Genomic DNA, 17,135 nt, shown 5'->3' with positions numbered 1-17,135 from the left:
CCTCTTTTGTTGACCACCAGCATTACGCTTTCCATTTTTAAGTTCAGAATAGAGTAGTTGCTTTGGAAGACGATCATCAGGCATCCGCACAACATGACCAGTCCAACAAAGTTGATGTGGAAGAGTCATTGCTTCAACACTGGTGATCTTTGCTTCTTCCAGTACACTGGCATTAGTTCGCCTGTCTTCCCAAGTGATGTGTAAAATTTTTCGGAGACACCATTGATGGTGTCTGATTGCCATGTCCCTTGTGTGATGTGATCTTCCACTTAATGAAAGCATCAGAAGAAACTCCAGTGAAAATCCTCATTATTACATATTTTACATGGCTGTTTATAACTGTATATATTTTAAAATTTTGTATATGGATGTTTTGTGGTGGCCTATATTTGTAATGCCTAAAAAAGGTTTGGCAAAGTAGGATGAAATCATCAAGCTACTGAGTTTTGTTTGTTAAAACCGATTGCTTGCTCTCTTCTATTCAGGGTGAAACCGGTCCTGTTGGCCCCCCTGGCTCTAGTGGGTCTCCTGGAGCAAGAGGGGAACCTGGTCCTCAAGGACAGCCTGGTGGTCCTGGTCCTGCTGTAAGTATCATATGTCCTTTATAAACCCATACATTGTTTTACTCACCTAGTAAAGTCTGTTTCATAAATGGGACGCGGGTGGCGCTGTGGCATAGCAAGCAGTAAATTTTATATCTACTTTCCACAGCTTTTCCCATGCACTCATTTCTAAACATTATTACCTGTTCTCTCTAGGGTCCTGGAGGTAGAGATGGAAGTCCTGGTGCAAAAGGTCCTCCAGTAAGTAATCCCGCTGCCATACCACATTGGCTGTGCCTGTGGTCCAAGCTGCCATTTTATTCAATATCACATGGGAATTTGTAAATTTGAGCACATTTTCTTTCCCCACAGGGTCCTGCTGGCATGGCTGGTGCTCCTGGACTGAGCGGAGGCCGTGGTCCTCCTGGCCCCCCAGGTACCAATGGAATCCCTGGACAAAGAGGCCCAGCTGTAAGTCGCCAGCTCAACTTTGTCAAGTTTGCATGAAAATTGGATTCAGGAAAACAACACCTGCAATCCTATAGATGTTGGGAAAACAACGCCTGCAATCTAGACAGTACTTATAGGCACAAGGATATGATTTGAACCTAATTGGGGAGGGTAATCTTTTGAGCTTCCAACTTTCTATGTTTCCTCCTGAAAACTATTACATCTTGTCTCCTACATTTTGCTGTTATTATAGATATATGCTCGGAAATAACCTGAATCAGAGGGTTGGGGAATGCATTCGCAGGCAGAGCAGCTCCTCTCTGAAGAGGAGCTGGAGGGCAAAGATTTGTCCCCCCTTGTCTCCAGTGGTTTCAGAAGCAGGGAGAGACACAGACACTGAGCAGCTTTGGCAGGAGTTACCTAGCTACGAGATAATGGAAAGAGAAACAGAAGGGAGGGAACAGCCAGCAGAGACGTCATTAGAGTGTAAGGGACCCCCTTCCCAAGAACTAGGAGGTCTGTCTGTATTAGAGAACAAAGAGTGCAGAGAGGAGGAACTTACTGCTGGTTCCCAAGATGTTGCAGGGGTTGGAAGGGGAAGGATTTAGAGTAGCCAACTGCTCTCCTAGTGGAGAGATGTGGATTTTTGCTTGCAACCAGATGACTGAATAAAAAAGACTATAAATTATAAACTGCTCATTAATTCTTATCTGTGAAGTTATCAATGGGAGGGGAGGGTTCTCGACGCCTTGACAATATAATACAAATGAGGATGGCACTAGAAGCCGAAAATATTAATGATAAGAAAATATTTCACAAGATATAGTGCCACGACAAATAAAAAGGTGTAACTTTAGGATGGGTTCAGTCATGCTTAGGAATAATTCCATGTGCCTTGCATCCTAAATAGCAAGAATTCTTGAGAGATCATGGCAGACAATGGGTCATATTTGCTGACAATACTTTGTGATCAATATGAATATTCAGCAGCAGATTTCACTCGATTGCTTTTCACTTGCCTACTCAACACTAAGGGTGTGACCCAAGCGCATTGAAAAGCCATGTTTGATCAAGGCATAATCATGCTTAGAGTAGCTTCATTGAAATTAATGAGACTTAAGTTAGCTGTGACTAACTTGTCCCATTGATTCCAATGGGTCTACTCTATGTATAAGTCCAAGCCACTGTGAGGTTTTATGGAAGCTGTCATTGTAGTGTTTGATCTTTGCTGGCTCATTCAAACAAGCAAATCAAGTGGTGAATGTGCATGTCTGAAACAGCTGTTAACCTTTACCGCAGGGGCAGCTACCCTGTTGCAGCAAAATGGCAAAGAGTGTCATGGCAAAAGCTTTAGTGCTGCAGAATCCACTTCGCCGAATGCATACAACGTGACCCTAAATCACAGAACAGTATAATTTTTATCCTAGTGTGTGTGGTTCATTTGGTCTAAGTCAGTGAAACCTCACATTCTATCGGAAGTATAATGTGAAGTATAGGGATGTGGGTGGCACTGTGGTCGGCGGTTCGAATCCCCATGAAAGGGTGAGCTCCCGTTGCTCTATCCCAGCTCCTGCCAACCTATCAGTTTGAAAGCACACCGGTGCAAGTAGATACTGTAAATAGGTACCGCTGTGGCAGGAAGGTAAACAGCATTTACGTGCACTCTGGTTTCCGTCACAGTGTTCCGTTGCGCCAGAAGCTGTTTAGTCCTGCTGGCCACATGACCTGGAAAGTTGTCTGCAGACAAATGCCGGCTCCCTTGGCCTGAAAGCAAGATGAGAGCCGCAACACATAGTCTCCTTTGCCTGGGTGTAACCATCCAGGGTTCCTTTACCTTTACCTTTTTATAATGTGAGTGCTTCACCTGCTGGAACAATTGCTGTTTCATAAGCCTTTCGGTTAAATTTTAAGGGTTGTATGTTCTCTTTAGGGTGAACCTGGTAAGAATGGCGGAAAAGGAGAACCGGGACCAAGAGGTGAACGTGTGAGTATTTCTCGACCCGGTACCTAGTAGGTTTGGATGGGGTGGAACTGTAATTCCTGCTCATGGAAAATTGGTTTCAAAAGATACCAGTACACTGCTGTAGTGAGATTTTATCTTTGGGACTCCTCCTGCTTTATCAGTTAATAATATTTTATTGTATTTCATTATAAGGGTGAAAATGGTACTCCCGGTGCTGCTGGTCCTCCAGGAGAAGAAGGCAAGGCAGGGGGACCTGGTCAACCTGGCACAAATGGTATACCTGGAAGTCCAGGGGAACGCGTAAGTACTCAGCAGATCAGGTTTCAGACAAAGGGAAACACACCTTTGAAATGACTCGCGTGACCAACAGTGCAACCAGACTCATGTCTGCTCAGAATTAAGTTCAGCTGAGTTCAGTGGACTTACTTCCAGCTAAGTATGGATAGGATTGCAACCTAAATCCTGAAGCAGCGAAACATTAGCCTTGCCCAACTTAAGAGACAATTCAGAAGACAGTAAATTCAAGAGAATGAAATAGAGTAAGAGCTTTTTTCACTAGGAAAAAGCCAACGAGATTGTCATTCTTGAATATATATATATATTATTTTTTTGAGAAACAGTGTGGATTTGCAGCGTGGTCCCCAACTATAGCACTTTTCACCGTCGGGAGCATTAAATTGTAAGCTCCTCGGTACAAAGACCTTGTCCTTTCATTAGCTGGATCAGGTCCAGTGTACATGAATTCTAGAGCAGCAACAGATAAACTTTTCATCCAATGTGAAATGTCGCCTACAGTTATTATTTTGACTAAATCTCATACATCATCTCATACTGTTATGTGGACATCTCAGCACAAATAAAAGATTGAAAATGCATTTGACATCTCTGCTTGGTTGGCATGTAGCATACTTCAACGCCTCCTTTTCCTCTGCTATTAAGTGACCCACAACATGAACATTTCTGTTGGTTTTTTCCTTCAGGGTGCCCCAGGTTTTCGCGGCCCTCCTGGCAGTAACGGACTTCCAGGTGAAAAGGTATACTCTTCTCTTCCTGCTAAACTGTTCACTTTCTACTTTGCTTATTGTTTTCCCTCAAATTACAATACAACTTTATATTTCCACAATCTGTTACTAATCCTATATTGCAATTTGTTTCAATATCATTTAAGGGTGGGCCCGGTGAACGAGGTTCTCCTGGTCCTGCAGGACAAAGAGGCGTTCAGGGTGAACCAGGACGTGATGGTAGCCCAGGTCTTCCAGGAATGAGAGTAAGTTAAAATACCTTCTGGGTGGGATAGATAGATAGATAGATAGATAGATAGATAGATAGATGATATAGATATAGATGATATAGATATGGATGCGGGTGGCGCTCTGCTATAAACCACCAAACCTTTGGGCTTGCCAATCAGAAGGTTGGCGGTTCGAATCTCTGCGACAGAGTGAGCTCCCGTTGTTCTCTTCCAGCTTCTGCCAACCTAACAGTTCAAAAGCATACCAGCTCAAGTAGATAAATAGGTACCGCTGCAGCAGGAAGATAAATGGCGTTTCCATGCGCTCTGGTTTCCATCACAATGTCCCGTTGCACCAGAAGTGGTTTAGTCATGCTGGCCACATGACCCGGAAAGCTGTCTGTAGACAAACGCCAGCTCCCTCAGCCTGAGAGCGAGATGAGCGCCGCACCAGAAGTGGTTTAGTCATGCTGGCCACATGACCCGGAAAGCTGTCTGTAGACAAACGCCAGCTCCCTCAGCCTGAGAGCGAGATGAGCGCCGCAACCCCATAGTCACCTTTGACTGGACTTATCTGTCTAGGGGTTCTTTACATACATACACACACACACACACACACACACACACACACACACACACAAAATATTATATATATTCCATATCAGTGATGGCTAAGATGACTAGCTATAGTAACAAAGAGCTCATATGCCAATACTTTATTCTGCTAATATCCAGATACCAACTTTCTAGATTTCTAGATAATTCCCTACCACTGTCCAAGTCCTTGAGAATCCATTTACACCTATGCACTTAGTGGCCAATGCTTATAAAGAGCTGTGCTTCATTATAGAGAAGAAATGGTGGACTTGTTTCTTGACTGCACCACTAGGACATCTTGAATTTGTCAACTTTCGAATTCCAAAAATGAGAGGTGATAAAAAGTTGTAACATGACTTGGGAATTCAAAAGGAATTTTGGTTAAAGTGATGTAATTTAGTTTTGCTAAGCAAGCAGAATGTGTGTAAATCATTGAAAATAGTTGCCAAGCACTTGCAGTTATATTTTTAATTTATTTATTTAGCATCACCTGACATTTGCAGAAGGGAAAATTCAAATTATTTTGTTTTCTGAAAGCAGTTTGTGTGCTTTTGCACCAAAAGTAGACTTACCAAGCTAATAGTTGTCCATAATAATAGCAGATTTGAATTCTTCACACCCAAAAACAATTTTTAAGACCCTTCACTAGAGAGATTTGAAAAAAATAAGTTTCACCCCCTTAAAATGACACGCCCTACCACTTAATAAAGCTTGTCTTTAAGGCTAATGCTGTAACAGTGGGAAAAATAAAATGGAACCCTAAAATGCCCTTTTATAAGAGGTCTCTTTTACACAAATACTATTTTGATTTCCTTGTGCAGGGTTTAACAGGAAGCCCAGGAAGCCCAGGACAGGATGGGAAACCAGGTCCTTCTGTAAGTAAATAACTTTATGCCCCTCCTGTTACCATCCTTGACTTTCACATCTGTAATAAAATAAACATAGCAGCTTATTTAAATTTACTGAGTACATTGGTTTGCTCTGAAGTTATATTAGCAAAGCTTTTACTCCAGGTTTTACTAAATGGCACTGTCAACCCTACTTAGCTAACATTCATGGGGACACCAAATATTATTAGATGAATGTATACTTTCAGTGTCTTAGGGTTTTCTTGTTTTTGTGTCTGTGTGTGTTTTAAATCGTTCAAGAACGTTTAAAATGACGGGATAATCTAGAACTGTCTTTGTTTAATTCACAACAGCAAGATGATCCCTTGGGGTTTTCATATTTCTCTGTTGTTTCCTTACATGTCCCTATACATTTAATTTGCATTTGTTTTCATCAGGGGTCCCCGGGAGAATCAGGGCGAAGTGGTCCCCCAGGACCAGCAGGTCCACGAGGTCAACCAGGAGTGATGGGTTTTCCTGGTCCCAAAGGTAGCGAGGTTAGTATAATCTGAAGAGTATATACTTAAGGGGCTACACTTACTTATACTTACAGCTTCTATAAACTCATGGTGCTGTGACTCAGACAACAGAATATCTGTTTCCAGTGCTTTTTCTCCTACAAAAAAAGAGGTGCCGGAACTCACCATGAATGCCTCTGTTCTTCTCTTAGAATGGCAATGGTGCCCACCTGAGAGGAGCTGGAACTGAGTTCCAGTGAGTTCCAGCTGGAAAAAAGTCCTGTCTGTTTCTACTTTGAGTATGGTACCCCTGAATGTCTGTGACTGGCCATTAATTATGGTTCTATCACATTATTTTGATAATAAATAGAATGTAGTATATTGAACTTTTATTGCTTTCAGTCCACAGCCATTGAAACTTTCCACTATTAAAAACAAAAAAAGATTTCAGAGATACATTTCAACTCTGCCATATGTTTATATTTCTTAGGGTTCACCAGGTAAAAATGGAGAGAGAGGTTCACCTGGACCTCCTGGCGGACTGGTGAGTAGAATTAATCAATCTGCTAGTAATTTCACATTATATCTTTATGGCATTAGGCTGACCGTAACTAACACCAATTCTTATTATTTAACAGGGACAACCCGGAAAGGATGGTGAAGCAGGAGCACAAGGCCCTCCAGGACCTTCTGTAAGTAAGCTTCAGTGAGAAACATGACAACAATTTCGTAGACTCAGAGTTGGAAGGGACCTCAAAGGTCATCTACTCCAACCTGCTATTACTGTTGCAGCACCCCAATTATATCATATCTACTAAAATTGTAACTATTGGCTATAAAAAGACAAAGTAAATTTATCATCCATCCTATCTGTAATTCTGTCTGGGACTTCACTTGACATCAGGCAGTGGGGCACAAATTTCATCTGGTAACCATGCAAATTATTTTTTGATATTTAGGGGAAATGAGTATGTTTGTTCCGATAGCATTGGAAATGAGATTGAGGGGAGCAGAACAGGGAATCATTCATCAGGAATTTAGGAATTCAGGAATTCAGTACTTTTGCCTCCTCCTCCTCCTCCTCCTTCTTCTACGCCAGCGTGGTGTAGTGGTTAAGAGCGGTAGACTCGTAATCTGGTGAACCAGGTTCGCGTCTCCGCTCCTCCACATGCAGCTGCTGGGTGACCTTGGGCGAGTCACACTTCTCTGAAGTCTCTCAGCCCCACTCACCTCACAGAGTGTTTGTTGTGGGGGAGGAAGGGAAAGGAGAATGTGAGCCACTTTGAGACTCCTTCAGGTAGTGATAAAGCGGGATATCAAATCCAAACTCCTCTTCTTCTTGATTAGTGTTGCCCTCTTATTGTTTCTTTATCTCAACATATCCAGGAACAAAACAGTACAGATGTGCCAATGATGCGTAGAGTGTGTTGGCAAACTATTATGACTACTTTCCCCCTCTGTTTTTCCAGGGTCCTTCTGGGGAAAGAGGAGAGCCAGGAGCAACAGGACCACCTGGATTCCAGGTATTTTGATATTCAGCTGTTATTCATTCTTGAGTATATATTTTTTTCCAAACCAGATTCTTGAAAAGCAAGTTGGGACGAAAATGTGGAAATGCATTTATGACTCGAATCATTTAATTATGTTTTGATGTTCAAGTCTGCAATCCTGAACTCAGCTTGCCCATCAGAATCAGTGGGATTTGAGCAATGTAACTCTGAGCCAATTTCAGCCAGAAAAAGGCAAGGTACCATAGATTTCCCTACTCTGTATTTTTATGCCTTTCCCAACTGCAAAGACACCATCAGGTTATCAAATTTAGCTACTGGTCATCTAAAAGGAGTTGGCCATATTCGTAAAGTGTAAAAGATCCATAAATACCTCCCAAGGAATTTATCTATAATCCTATTTGTAGGTTTCCTTCAATATTCCTACAGATGTTTTCCTTGACACAGACCCTTCAGGTTAGCCTCTCATTTGACTATACGAACAATTATTGGTGACAGGCTGCAAACATACCCTTTGTTAGGGTTACTCTCGAACTGCACATTTGTGCTCTATCATGGAAGAGAGATAGTATTGACTCAGAGATGGAGTAGCCATTTAGCATGCTTAAGGATCTAGGCTTATTCCCTGACATCTCTAGTTAAAGAATGTCAGGCAGGTGGGGAAAATACGCCGATGCCAATCAGAGTAAACAATAACTGAAAAGATGGGTCAGTGGTTTGACACAATATAATGCCTATATTCAGATGGAAATCACTAAGTGGAGGAAGCTACTTTCTACTCTTTCTGAATTTTTATTTATAAAGTCATGTAACACCATCTGGCTGTTTATGTGCTGGAAAAGCAGACCTATATGTGTGTAACAAGTTCTTTTGCCTCTCCTAGGGACTACCTGGTCCTCCTGGCGGACCCGGAGAGAATGGAAAGCCTGGAGAAGCTGTAAGTTGTCCTTTCATCTTCTCTTTTCCCTCCTCTTTCCCCTCAATCTTCACCTCCAGAAAAAAATAATAATGGATGCACAGATACACAGTGCTGAGTGGTGTGGCGAAAAACATGCAGGCTTTCCCCACATACTATCACAGCAGCATCTAAATGATATCTGGAAATGGTGGCATATATCACTGCTGAAATATCAGCCCTAGCAAACCTGGGACACAAGGAAAATTCCAAGGTTGCTATATTGAATTCTGAGTCCTAACTGTATGTTGACATAGAGCCATTTTCCAGGGGCAGTGGTGGGGTGTGAGGATTAGTTTCTAGTATAGCTTTAAATGAACAATTAATGAGGTATTACATGCCAAGTAATTACTGCCATGAAGTGATGTGACTCATGAGCCAAATATTTTTTTAAAAAAAACCTACAACATAGTAGAAAAATAAACCATAATAATAATATAAAGCTTTAAAAAGAATAAGTAGCATAAAATATATTCCATAGTGGAATACAAGGTTCATATTTATAGAAAACATATCACATAATCATGACTGTTGTCAAATAAATTCATATTTAGTAGGAATATGATTTTTTTTAAGCTATATTTTTTAAAGCAACGTCTACAAAATGTTTTCATCAATATTTGCTTCTCACTTAAATAAAAATCTATATTCTCCCGATATGCCAGGATTTCATACAAACTGCAGGGCATAAAAAACTATTATATAAGGACTAAACACGAGGACAGAAAAGTTGTTAGCATTTTCCTACAGGTCAAAAAGGGTTTTGATAAATTAGAATGGAATTATCTTTTTAAAACCTTAAAGAAAGTTAGTACAGGTTCAGTTTCTGGATCCAAATAATGTATAGTTTACTTCAAACCAAAATAACAGATAATTAGATGCACTGTAAGCTTTTGAAAGATGTCTAGTTTATTACTTGTACTGTATGCAGAACCTTTAGCAACTGAAGTGTGAGCAATCCATCGTCTGAGAACTATGGCCATGACATGACCTATAAATCCAATCAATTACTCAGGATTGCATTGCCAGGTTATATTAAGATGGCTAGGAATGCAATATTATGCAGCTTTGCATGAAAGTAAGATTTACCATATTCAATGTATCTTAATTCCTAGTTAGTGTGTTTCAGAATGCAGCTGTGGTATTATATATATGTTTTCCATTATGGACATTATAATAACTTTTCTATCCATTTGGGCAGATTACTCTTACACATTTATGGCATAAAATTCACCAAAGAAAGATGTGCCCCTTGTTAATAGCATTAAAATGTAATTTAAAAACAGATATTTATTTTAAAAATAAAATCAAACTTTGAAGTCAATTGCCCAAATGTATCTTACTCAGAGCAGCAAAGATTTGTACACAATTAATTATAACTTTTCATGAAAATTAAGAAGCATCTGAAACAATTTGAAAATCTAAATATGAGCAGCAAAAGTGTAATAAGCCCACAAAATAACTTTATATTGCAATGCCTCCCAATAACACTTGGCAAAGCTAGTCCCTAGGTTTTATCAATATGATAAAAATGACGAGGTTTATCTGCTTCTAATGGATTGTATTAGTGTGACAACTGTATATATTAGGTCATAAACTGGAGACATGGCTCAAAAGAAAATGCCTGGGTGCGTGTTAAGCATTAATGAATAAGTATTTTATGAAACATGTAAGTAATCTGTCTGCATTTGGTTCATAACAGGGTCCAAGAGGTGAAAATGGAGCTCCAGGACTCCCAGGAACCAAGGTACATTTTGTAACAACTGCTCCGTGTGTGGGTTTTTGTGTGTGTGTGTGTTTAAGTATGGAACAGGGGGGCTGGAAACCAAACAAATACATGCTGTGGCCCTTGGAGATGGTGCAAAGCAAAATGTTTTAATTCCTATCAGGGTGAAAATGGCATCCCAGGAGAACGAGGTGCACAAGGACCTCAGGGTCCCCCAGGAAATAGAGGTGGAGCTGGCCCTCCTGGACCAGAAGGTGCAAAGGTATGTCCAAGTTTATTTAGTTTTGTGCACACCTTACAAAATATTTCTGGTCTTCCTCTTTCGTTGTCATGTAATAGCTTCTTAAAACATTCCACTAGGGCCCAGGTGGTCCTCCAGGTCCTCCTGGAGGTCCCGGACTACAAGGTTTACAAGGAATGCCTGGAGATAGAGGAGCCAATGGAAGCCCTGGACCTAAAGGGGACAAGGTATGCACTTCTGTACTTACAACAACAACAACAACAATGCATGCTATTCTAAACTCATAATGATCATCTGGCTAGCTTTACTACTGACCTGACCTGATCATAGGTTCCTTGAAAAACTGAATTGCCAGATGAGGCCACTAAAAGCTGCAGGTACTTATCTTTCCTGAGATCCCCACTTTTTGGATACAAAATGATATTTAAAAATATTGGGGTCAAATCTTCAGGTAGCATACCATTCTCACACCTGCCCTAAGTATACTTACATGGACTTAGCTTCCATTGGAGCCAGTAGGACTCTAATTGAAACAAAAAGGATTAAGAATGGGCTATTAATCACCATATTATGTTTATATTAGTGGGATTGGTTCGGTTTGACTCTTTAACCCTGAACTTATTGATCAGATTTGCACTTGCGTTCCATGACTGAATCAGCGTCCTGATTCATAACTTTCTAATACTTCCTAATCCTTGCTTGTATACTTTATATACTATGTGAAAACCAGTATTTTCTCACAGCACGCTGTGTACCAGTTCTGTGCCACTGGTAACAATAGGCATATGAACATAAATTACAGATTGATGAGGAGGGAATGAGCCTTTCCCAGACACTAAGTAGATTGACTCTGTTGGGAGAGTCATTATATCTACAACACTGATCGCAGCAAACAGACTCCTGGTGATTTAGCAATGTTAAGAAATAGCAGTGATTCCTCTTTCTCCCCTTTTCCTGTTCTGGTAACCATATCAGCTTTGTTTGACAGGGAGAACCTGGTAGCAGAGGTGGAGATGGCTTACCTGGTAAAGATGGTGTGCGAGTAAGTAAAACCTCCCATGGGTTCATTTTTAGATAACTTGGCTACAACATCCATTTATTTACTGTAATACATGGCGGGAGGATGGATTTCCAATAGTTCTCTTCCAGCTCATTATATGAGTTTGGGGAGCTCCTTGCTAACCTTCCCTACCAGTTTCCCCAGTTTCCCAAACTTCCCCTTGTCAGGTAAGTCCAGAGGGCAGGAACCAGCAGCGGAGGCCATCAGGGAGGGTTGGTAGCAATGGCACAGGTCACATTGGAAATAGACAGTCATGTGTATGCTCAAGAGCGTTTACTGCACAGGGAGTGCAGTTTTCCAATATTTCTCTGCTCAGTGAGTGAAGCTGGGAGCGATTATAACCCACACACTCTATGCTCCCATGTAGCAGTGGATGCTCCTGAGCTGGGAGGCAATGCAAACTTCTATATAGCCCATGCTCCTCAGCATTAATAGATGTTTGACTGTTTTGAACCCTCTTAGCCATTTCTCCCCAACTTAACCGTGTGTGTGTGTGTGTGTGTGTGTGTGTGTGTTTAGTGGTGGGGATCAGCTTTGACAACTGGTAGTGGGTGAGCCTATTTTGAGACGCAGAGATTTGACTTCAGCTTGGTATTTCCAAAGTGGAAGATTCAGTTCCAATCCCTTACTCAGTTTGGAATTTCAGCACCATCACTAATTCTTATAGCATGAAAGTATAAAACAACAACAACCCAGATTTACCCTATAGATCACCTATAACCCCTGCAAGCCTCGGAGTTGATCCCTTTTTTGCGGAGCGATCAATTCCGCTCCGCCATTACCTCTGCAGGAAACCAGAAGTCTGGGAGAAGAATATTCAGAACACTTTTGCTTTCCAGACTTTGTTGAAAGTTATGTTCACGTTTTTTATTAATATTACACTGCTGAATATATATATTTCATCCTGCAGGGTCCTGTCGGTTCCATTGGACCCCCCGGTCCAGCAGGCCAACCAGGAGACAAGGTATGGGTCTCATTCCAAAATGGCAATTATTATTCATATGTAAATGTCAACTGTGCACATTTTGAAGAATCCAATTCTGAAAAAAAAATATCTATTCTTTTCTTTCAGGGAGAGCCTGGTACAGCTGGGCCTCATGGTCCAACCGGTCCCCGTGGTGGTCCCGTAAGAGATCCTTTATTTTCAATCATAATTTAAGCCAATTTTCGTTTTGTACTGCTCCTAAAGTATTTTCCAAGTAAGAAATGTAGCTCTGTATAACCCATTGACTTCACATATAGTACTCTTGAGTGTTTGATTGCTTGCTTAGGGATCAATATATAATAGAAGGTGCCAGAATGTTATTTCTTTTTGGCATGTATTTTAAAACTATACATGAAAGTAAATCTGTCCCTCTTCTGTACTAAATTATATGCATAATCTCACAAATTTCACTACCAACCAATAGGAACCTGTACACATATTTCCCTCTCCTTTCCCTTCCCCCGCTAACATTTTACATTTACGCAAATTTAAGGAGCCATGACTTCAACAGTACCCTATTCATTTTTCTTATAATAATCTGTTATAAGATCTCTACTGATACTTTTTAAACATTTAACTCTGCTGGTGGCATAAAATCGTGTAACTAAAATTGATGCCTAGCACATAACACTATCGTCAAAATAAGCATCTTTAGCAAAGCAATCTGGCCATGTAGATACATACAAGAATATAATCAACGTTTATTCTTATTTATTTATTTTTCTTGCATTCATATCCCACCTTTCTTCACATGGAACCCAAGGTGACATCCATGCATATTATTGATTCTTCCCTATGAGGGAAATTAACCTTATTGTCCTATTTAAAATATTATTGATCATTTCCTAGCTGCTTGAGAAATAATAGTTCATTATTAGAATGTCCATTTGTGGGTTTATTTAACTTTCCTGCCGCACAAAGTACATTTGGACCCCTGAGAAACATATGAAAATCTCAAAGGGGGAGGGGAGGAATGCATGGCTTTCTTGCATTGGTATACAAAACAGATAAAGAAATAAGAAAGGAACTGAACACAGCAGGTGGGGAATGAGTCAATGTATAGGGCATTCAAGCAAAGTCTGGGTTTAGGCGCTTGCTATCCTTGATAGCCACGTGGGTGGCGCTGTGGTTTAAACCACTGTGCCGCTTGGACTTGCTGATCAGAAGGTCGCGGTTTGAATCCCCGCGATGGGGTGAGCTCCCGTTGCTCAGTCCCAGCTCCTGGCAACCTAGCAGTTTGAAAGCACGTCAAAGTGCAAGTAGATAAATAGGTACCGCTCCGGCGGGAAGGTAAACAGTGTTTCCGTGCATTGCCCTAGTTCGCCAGAAGCGGCTTAGTCATGCTGGCCGCATGACTCTGAAAAACTGTCTGCAGAAGAGGACAAACACCGGCTCCCTCGGCGTGTAAAGTGAGATGAGTGCCGCAACCCCAGAGCCATTCGTGACTGGACTTAACTGTCAGGGTTCCCTTTACCTTTACCTATCCTTGATCAAGTCATTTCCATAAGAAGTTGCCAAGCTAACAAAACATAACCAGTTGTGAAAGGGTATCAAAACTTTTGCACACTTTCTTCGATGTTGTAAATAGTTTGACGTCTTGAGAGGAGAGAATAGGGGGATCCTGCAAATGCAGAATATCCGCAAACCAGAGCAGCTGAAATAGGAACATTAGAGGTGGTACTTTGCAAACTTCTGAGGTGATTTAATTGTATTACTCGTTGACATTTCCAGGGTGATCGAGGAGAGCAAGGACCCCCTGGCCCAGCTGGCTTCCCTGGAGCTCCTGTAAGTATGGGGAGGGAGGGAGGGAGGGAGGGAGGGAGGGAGGGAGGGAGGGAGGGAGGGACATAGGTACAAAGATAGATAGATGATAGATAGATGATAGATAGATAGATAGATAGATCCTTTTTTGTATTTTCCTAGTCTTTTTCCATAGATTTTAAGTACCGTATTTTTTGCTCTATAAGACTCACTTTTTCCCTCCTAAAAAGTAAGGGGAAATGTGTGTGTGTCTTATGGAGCGAATGCAGGCTGCTTAGCTATCCCAGAAGCCAGAACAGCAAGAGGGATTGCTGCTTTCACTGCGCAGCGATCCCTCTTGCTGTTCTTGCTTCTGAAATTCAGATTTTTTTTTCTTGTTTTCCTCCTCCAAAAACTAGGTGTGTCTTGTGGTCTGGTGCGTCTTATAGAGCAAAAAATACGGTACATCAGAAGATAATTATTACCCCTTTTTCACTCTCACCTGTGCATAGCAAGAGGAAGGCAACAGCTTCCTAGAAATATCGAACCTTCTAGTAAATTCAGGCAGTGAGTGCTAATAGAACTACAGTTGTACCTTGGAAGTCGAACGGAATCCGTTCCGGAAGTCCGTTCAATTTCCAAAGCGTTCGAATTCCAAATCGCAGTTTCTGATTGGCTGCAGGAAGCTCCTCTGCCAATCAGAAGCTGCGGAAGCCCCGTTGAATGTTTGGCTTCCAGAAGAACATTCAAAAACCAGAACAGTCACTTCCGGGTTTTGATCGTTTGGGAGCCAAAACGTTCGAGAACTAGGCTGTTCGAAAACCAAGCCACAGAAACAAGAGAGAGGTTTCTGTGAAACTCCGATATTTGCAGAAGTACAATAAATGTTTTAGAAACCAGAAACAGAAATGCCTAGCCATAAGGACTGAGCATGCCCAGCAACCACAGAATCTAGGATAATTGTTGGGAAAGACCAGCTGGCTAAGACTCCAAACAACTGAGAAAATAGCTGCCTAGGACCCTGAACAGGAGCTCTACTATTAGGAGAAAGGATGCTTTTGGTGCACATCCACTTGTCTAATAGTAATCCAGATGTGCTTGCTTCTGCTTCTGCATCAAGTACACCTGGCTGCTGCTTTTTAAAATATAGTGATTTAACAAAAGAAAAAACCTCAATGACATGTAAACAGCAATGACCCCCATAGTAAGGTGCTTGTGCCAAACAGAATTTGAGTGCTCCTTTGATCACAGCAGAATGCCCTGCTGCAACCAGTTGCTTCTTGAGGCGATTGTACCCTTCGCCCTGCACTGAGATTGCCTGTAACATCTTTTATAAGCAATAAATGCTGGCGGTGGAGAGCAGGAGCAAGGAGGAACAGTGGTCTTTTGAAAAGCCCAGTCTTTGAGTGAAGTTGTCAGGGAAATTAATAAGACATTCGCTCTGTGCACACTACCTTGTGATAAGCATCTTTAATTGCATCTACAGTGAAACAAACATTGAGCTTGACAGGTGATTAAATTTGGATTCCAGCTTTCCCAAAACACTCTTTAATAATAATAATAATAATTTTATTTATAGCCCGCCCTCCCCAGCCAAAGCCAAGCTCGGAGAGGCTTTCTACCAGAATCATCCATGACAGGATTTGCAGCCCCCGCAAAAAAGCAGGGGAGCAGGACTCAGTAGCTACTGTTAGGTCTCATTATTCACCTCATAATCAATCATTATTATATCTCATCAGTGCTATTTTTCTAGAAAAAGAGGTGCTGGAACTCCCTTGTTCTCTTTTAATGGCAACGGTGCCTACCTGAGAGGTGCTGTAACTGAGTTCCGGCAAGTTCTGGCTGGGGAAAAAGAAATCCTGTGTCTCCCACTGATAATAATGTTGATGTTTAACATGCATGTCTGACTTGTCTATAGGGACAAAATGGAGAACCTGGTGGAAAAGGAGAGAAAGGCCCTTCTGGTGAGCGTGGTGAAGCTGGACCCCCCGGTGCCGCTGGTCCATCAGGAGGCCCTGGAGCACCCGTAAGCATAGATATCCTAATCTAATGTTTATGAAGTCAATGTATTGCTGGTCTGTATTTTCCTTCTGGCATTATGATGTATTGTTCTCATATCCTGTCTAGGGTCCAGCCGGTCCCCCAGGAGGAAAAGGAGAGCGAGGTTCACCAGGCCCAGTAGTGAGTATTGTTTTTTTCAGTCTCTTCTTTATCAGTAAGCAATGGTGATGCATATTCCAGTTCCAGTCAGATGCAGGTAGTTGCACTTGCTAAAGTATACTGTGATCTAAGAGAAGCATGCTAGAGTCCCCTGACATAGATAAATAAGAAAGTAGTTTAGATAGTTTAGGTACTACATGCTTGGTTCAACTGGCCTGAAAGCTCTAATTGACAAAAGTATTTTGATGCATGCTTTGACATACACCGAGGGCCTTCTGGCAGTTCCCTTTCTGTGAGAAGTGAAGCTACAGGAAACCAGGCAGAGGGCCTTTTTGGTAGTGGCATGCCTTCCCATCAGATGTCAAGGAGATGAGTAACTATATAAGCTTTAGAAGACATCTGAAGGCATCCCTATATAGGAAAGCTTTTTTATTATTATTATTTAAAGTTTTTTTATTTATACAACAAGAAAAAACAAACAAACAGAAAACACAAATACCAAATTATACACAAATTACAAAAATAACCATAGACACATAATATTCTTAGCAAACAATAAAACATCTATTGGTCTTAACACTAAAGACCCAACCTCCCATCTATTCCATACTTCAAATTCATATTACTTATTG

At 41.3% G+C, this 17,135-nt stretch overlaps 1 protein-coding gene across 2 annotated transcripts in view; it reads left to right on the top strand.

Annotated features, from left to right (window-relative positions):
- Positions 1-17,135, top strand: part of COL3A1 (collagen type III alpha 1 chain) — a 94,874-nt gene that overhangs the window by 60,481 nt on the left and 17,258 nt on the right. For both annotated transcript variants that reach the window (XM_083405604.1, XM_083405605.1), the window contains 22 exons: positions 486-584; positions 759-803; positions 915-1,013; positions 2,923-2,976; positions 3,148-3,255; positions 3,936-3,989; positions 4,124-4,222; positions 5,605-5,658; positions 6,069-6,167; positions 6,619-6,672; positions 6,767-6,820; positions 7,598-7,651; positions 8,520-8,573; positions 10,294-10,338; positions 10,481-10,579; positions 10,678-10,785; positions 11,547-11,600; positions 12,529-12,582; positions 12,691-12,744; positions 14,335-14,388; positions 16,262-16,369; positions 16,471-16,524. In XM_083405604.1, the coding sequence (XP_083261730.1) occupies positions 486-584; positions 759-803; positions 915-1,013; positions 2,923-2,976; positions 3,148-3,255; positions 3,936-3,989; positions 4,124-4,222; positions 5,605-5,658; positions 6,069-6,167; positions 6,619-6,672; positions 6,767-6,820; positions 7,598-7,651; positions 8,520-8,573; positions 10,294-10,338; positions 10,481-10,579; positions 10,678-10,785; positions 11,547-11,600; positions 12,529-12,582; positions 12,691-12,744; positions 14,335-14,388; positions 16,262-16,369; positions 16,471-16,524 (1,557 nt within the window). The remainder of the gene's footprint in view (positions 1-485; positions 585-758; positions 804-914; positions 1,014-2,922; positions 2,977-3,147; positions 3,256-3,935; positions 3,990-4,123; positions 4,223-5,604; positions 5,659-6,068; positions 6,168-6,618; positions 6,673-6,766; positions 6,821-7,597; positions 7,652-8,519; positions 8,574-10,293; positions 10,339-10,480; positions 10,580-10,677; positions 10,786-11,546; positions 11,601-12,528; positions 12,583-12,690; positions 12,745-14,334; positions 14,389-16,261; positions 16,370-16,470; positions 16,525-17,135) is intronic.

Source organism: Podarcis tiliguerta, assembly GCF_965153285.1.
Source record: "Podarcis tiliguerta genome assembly, chromosome: 1".
Lineage (NCBI taxonomy): Eukaryota > Metazoa > Chordata > Lepidosauria > Squamata > Lacertidae > Podarcis > Podarcis tiliguerta.
This window is presented reverse-complemented; position numbering and strand designations above follow the sequence as displayed.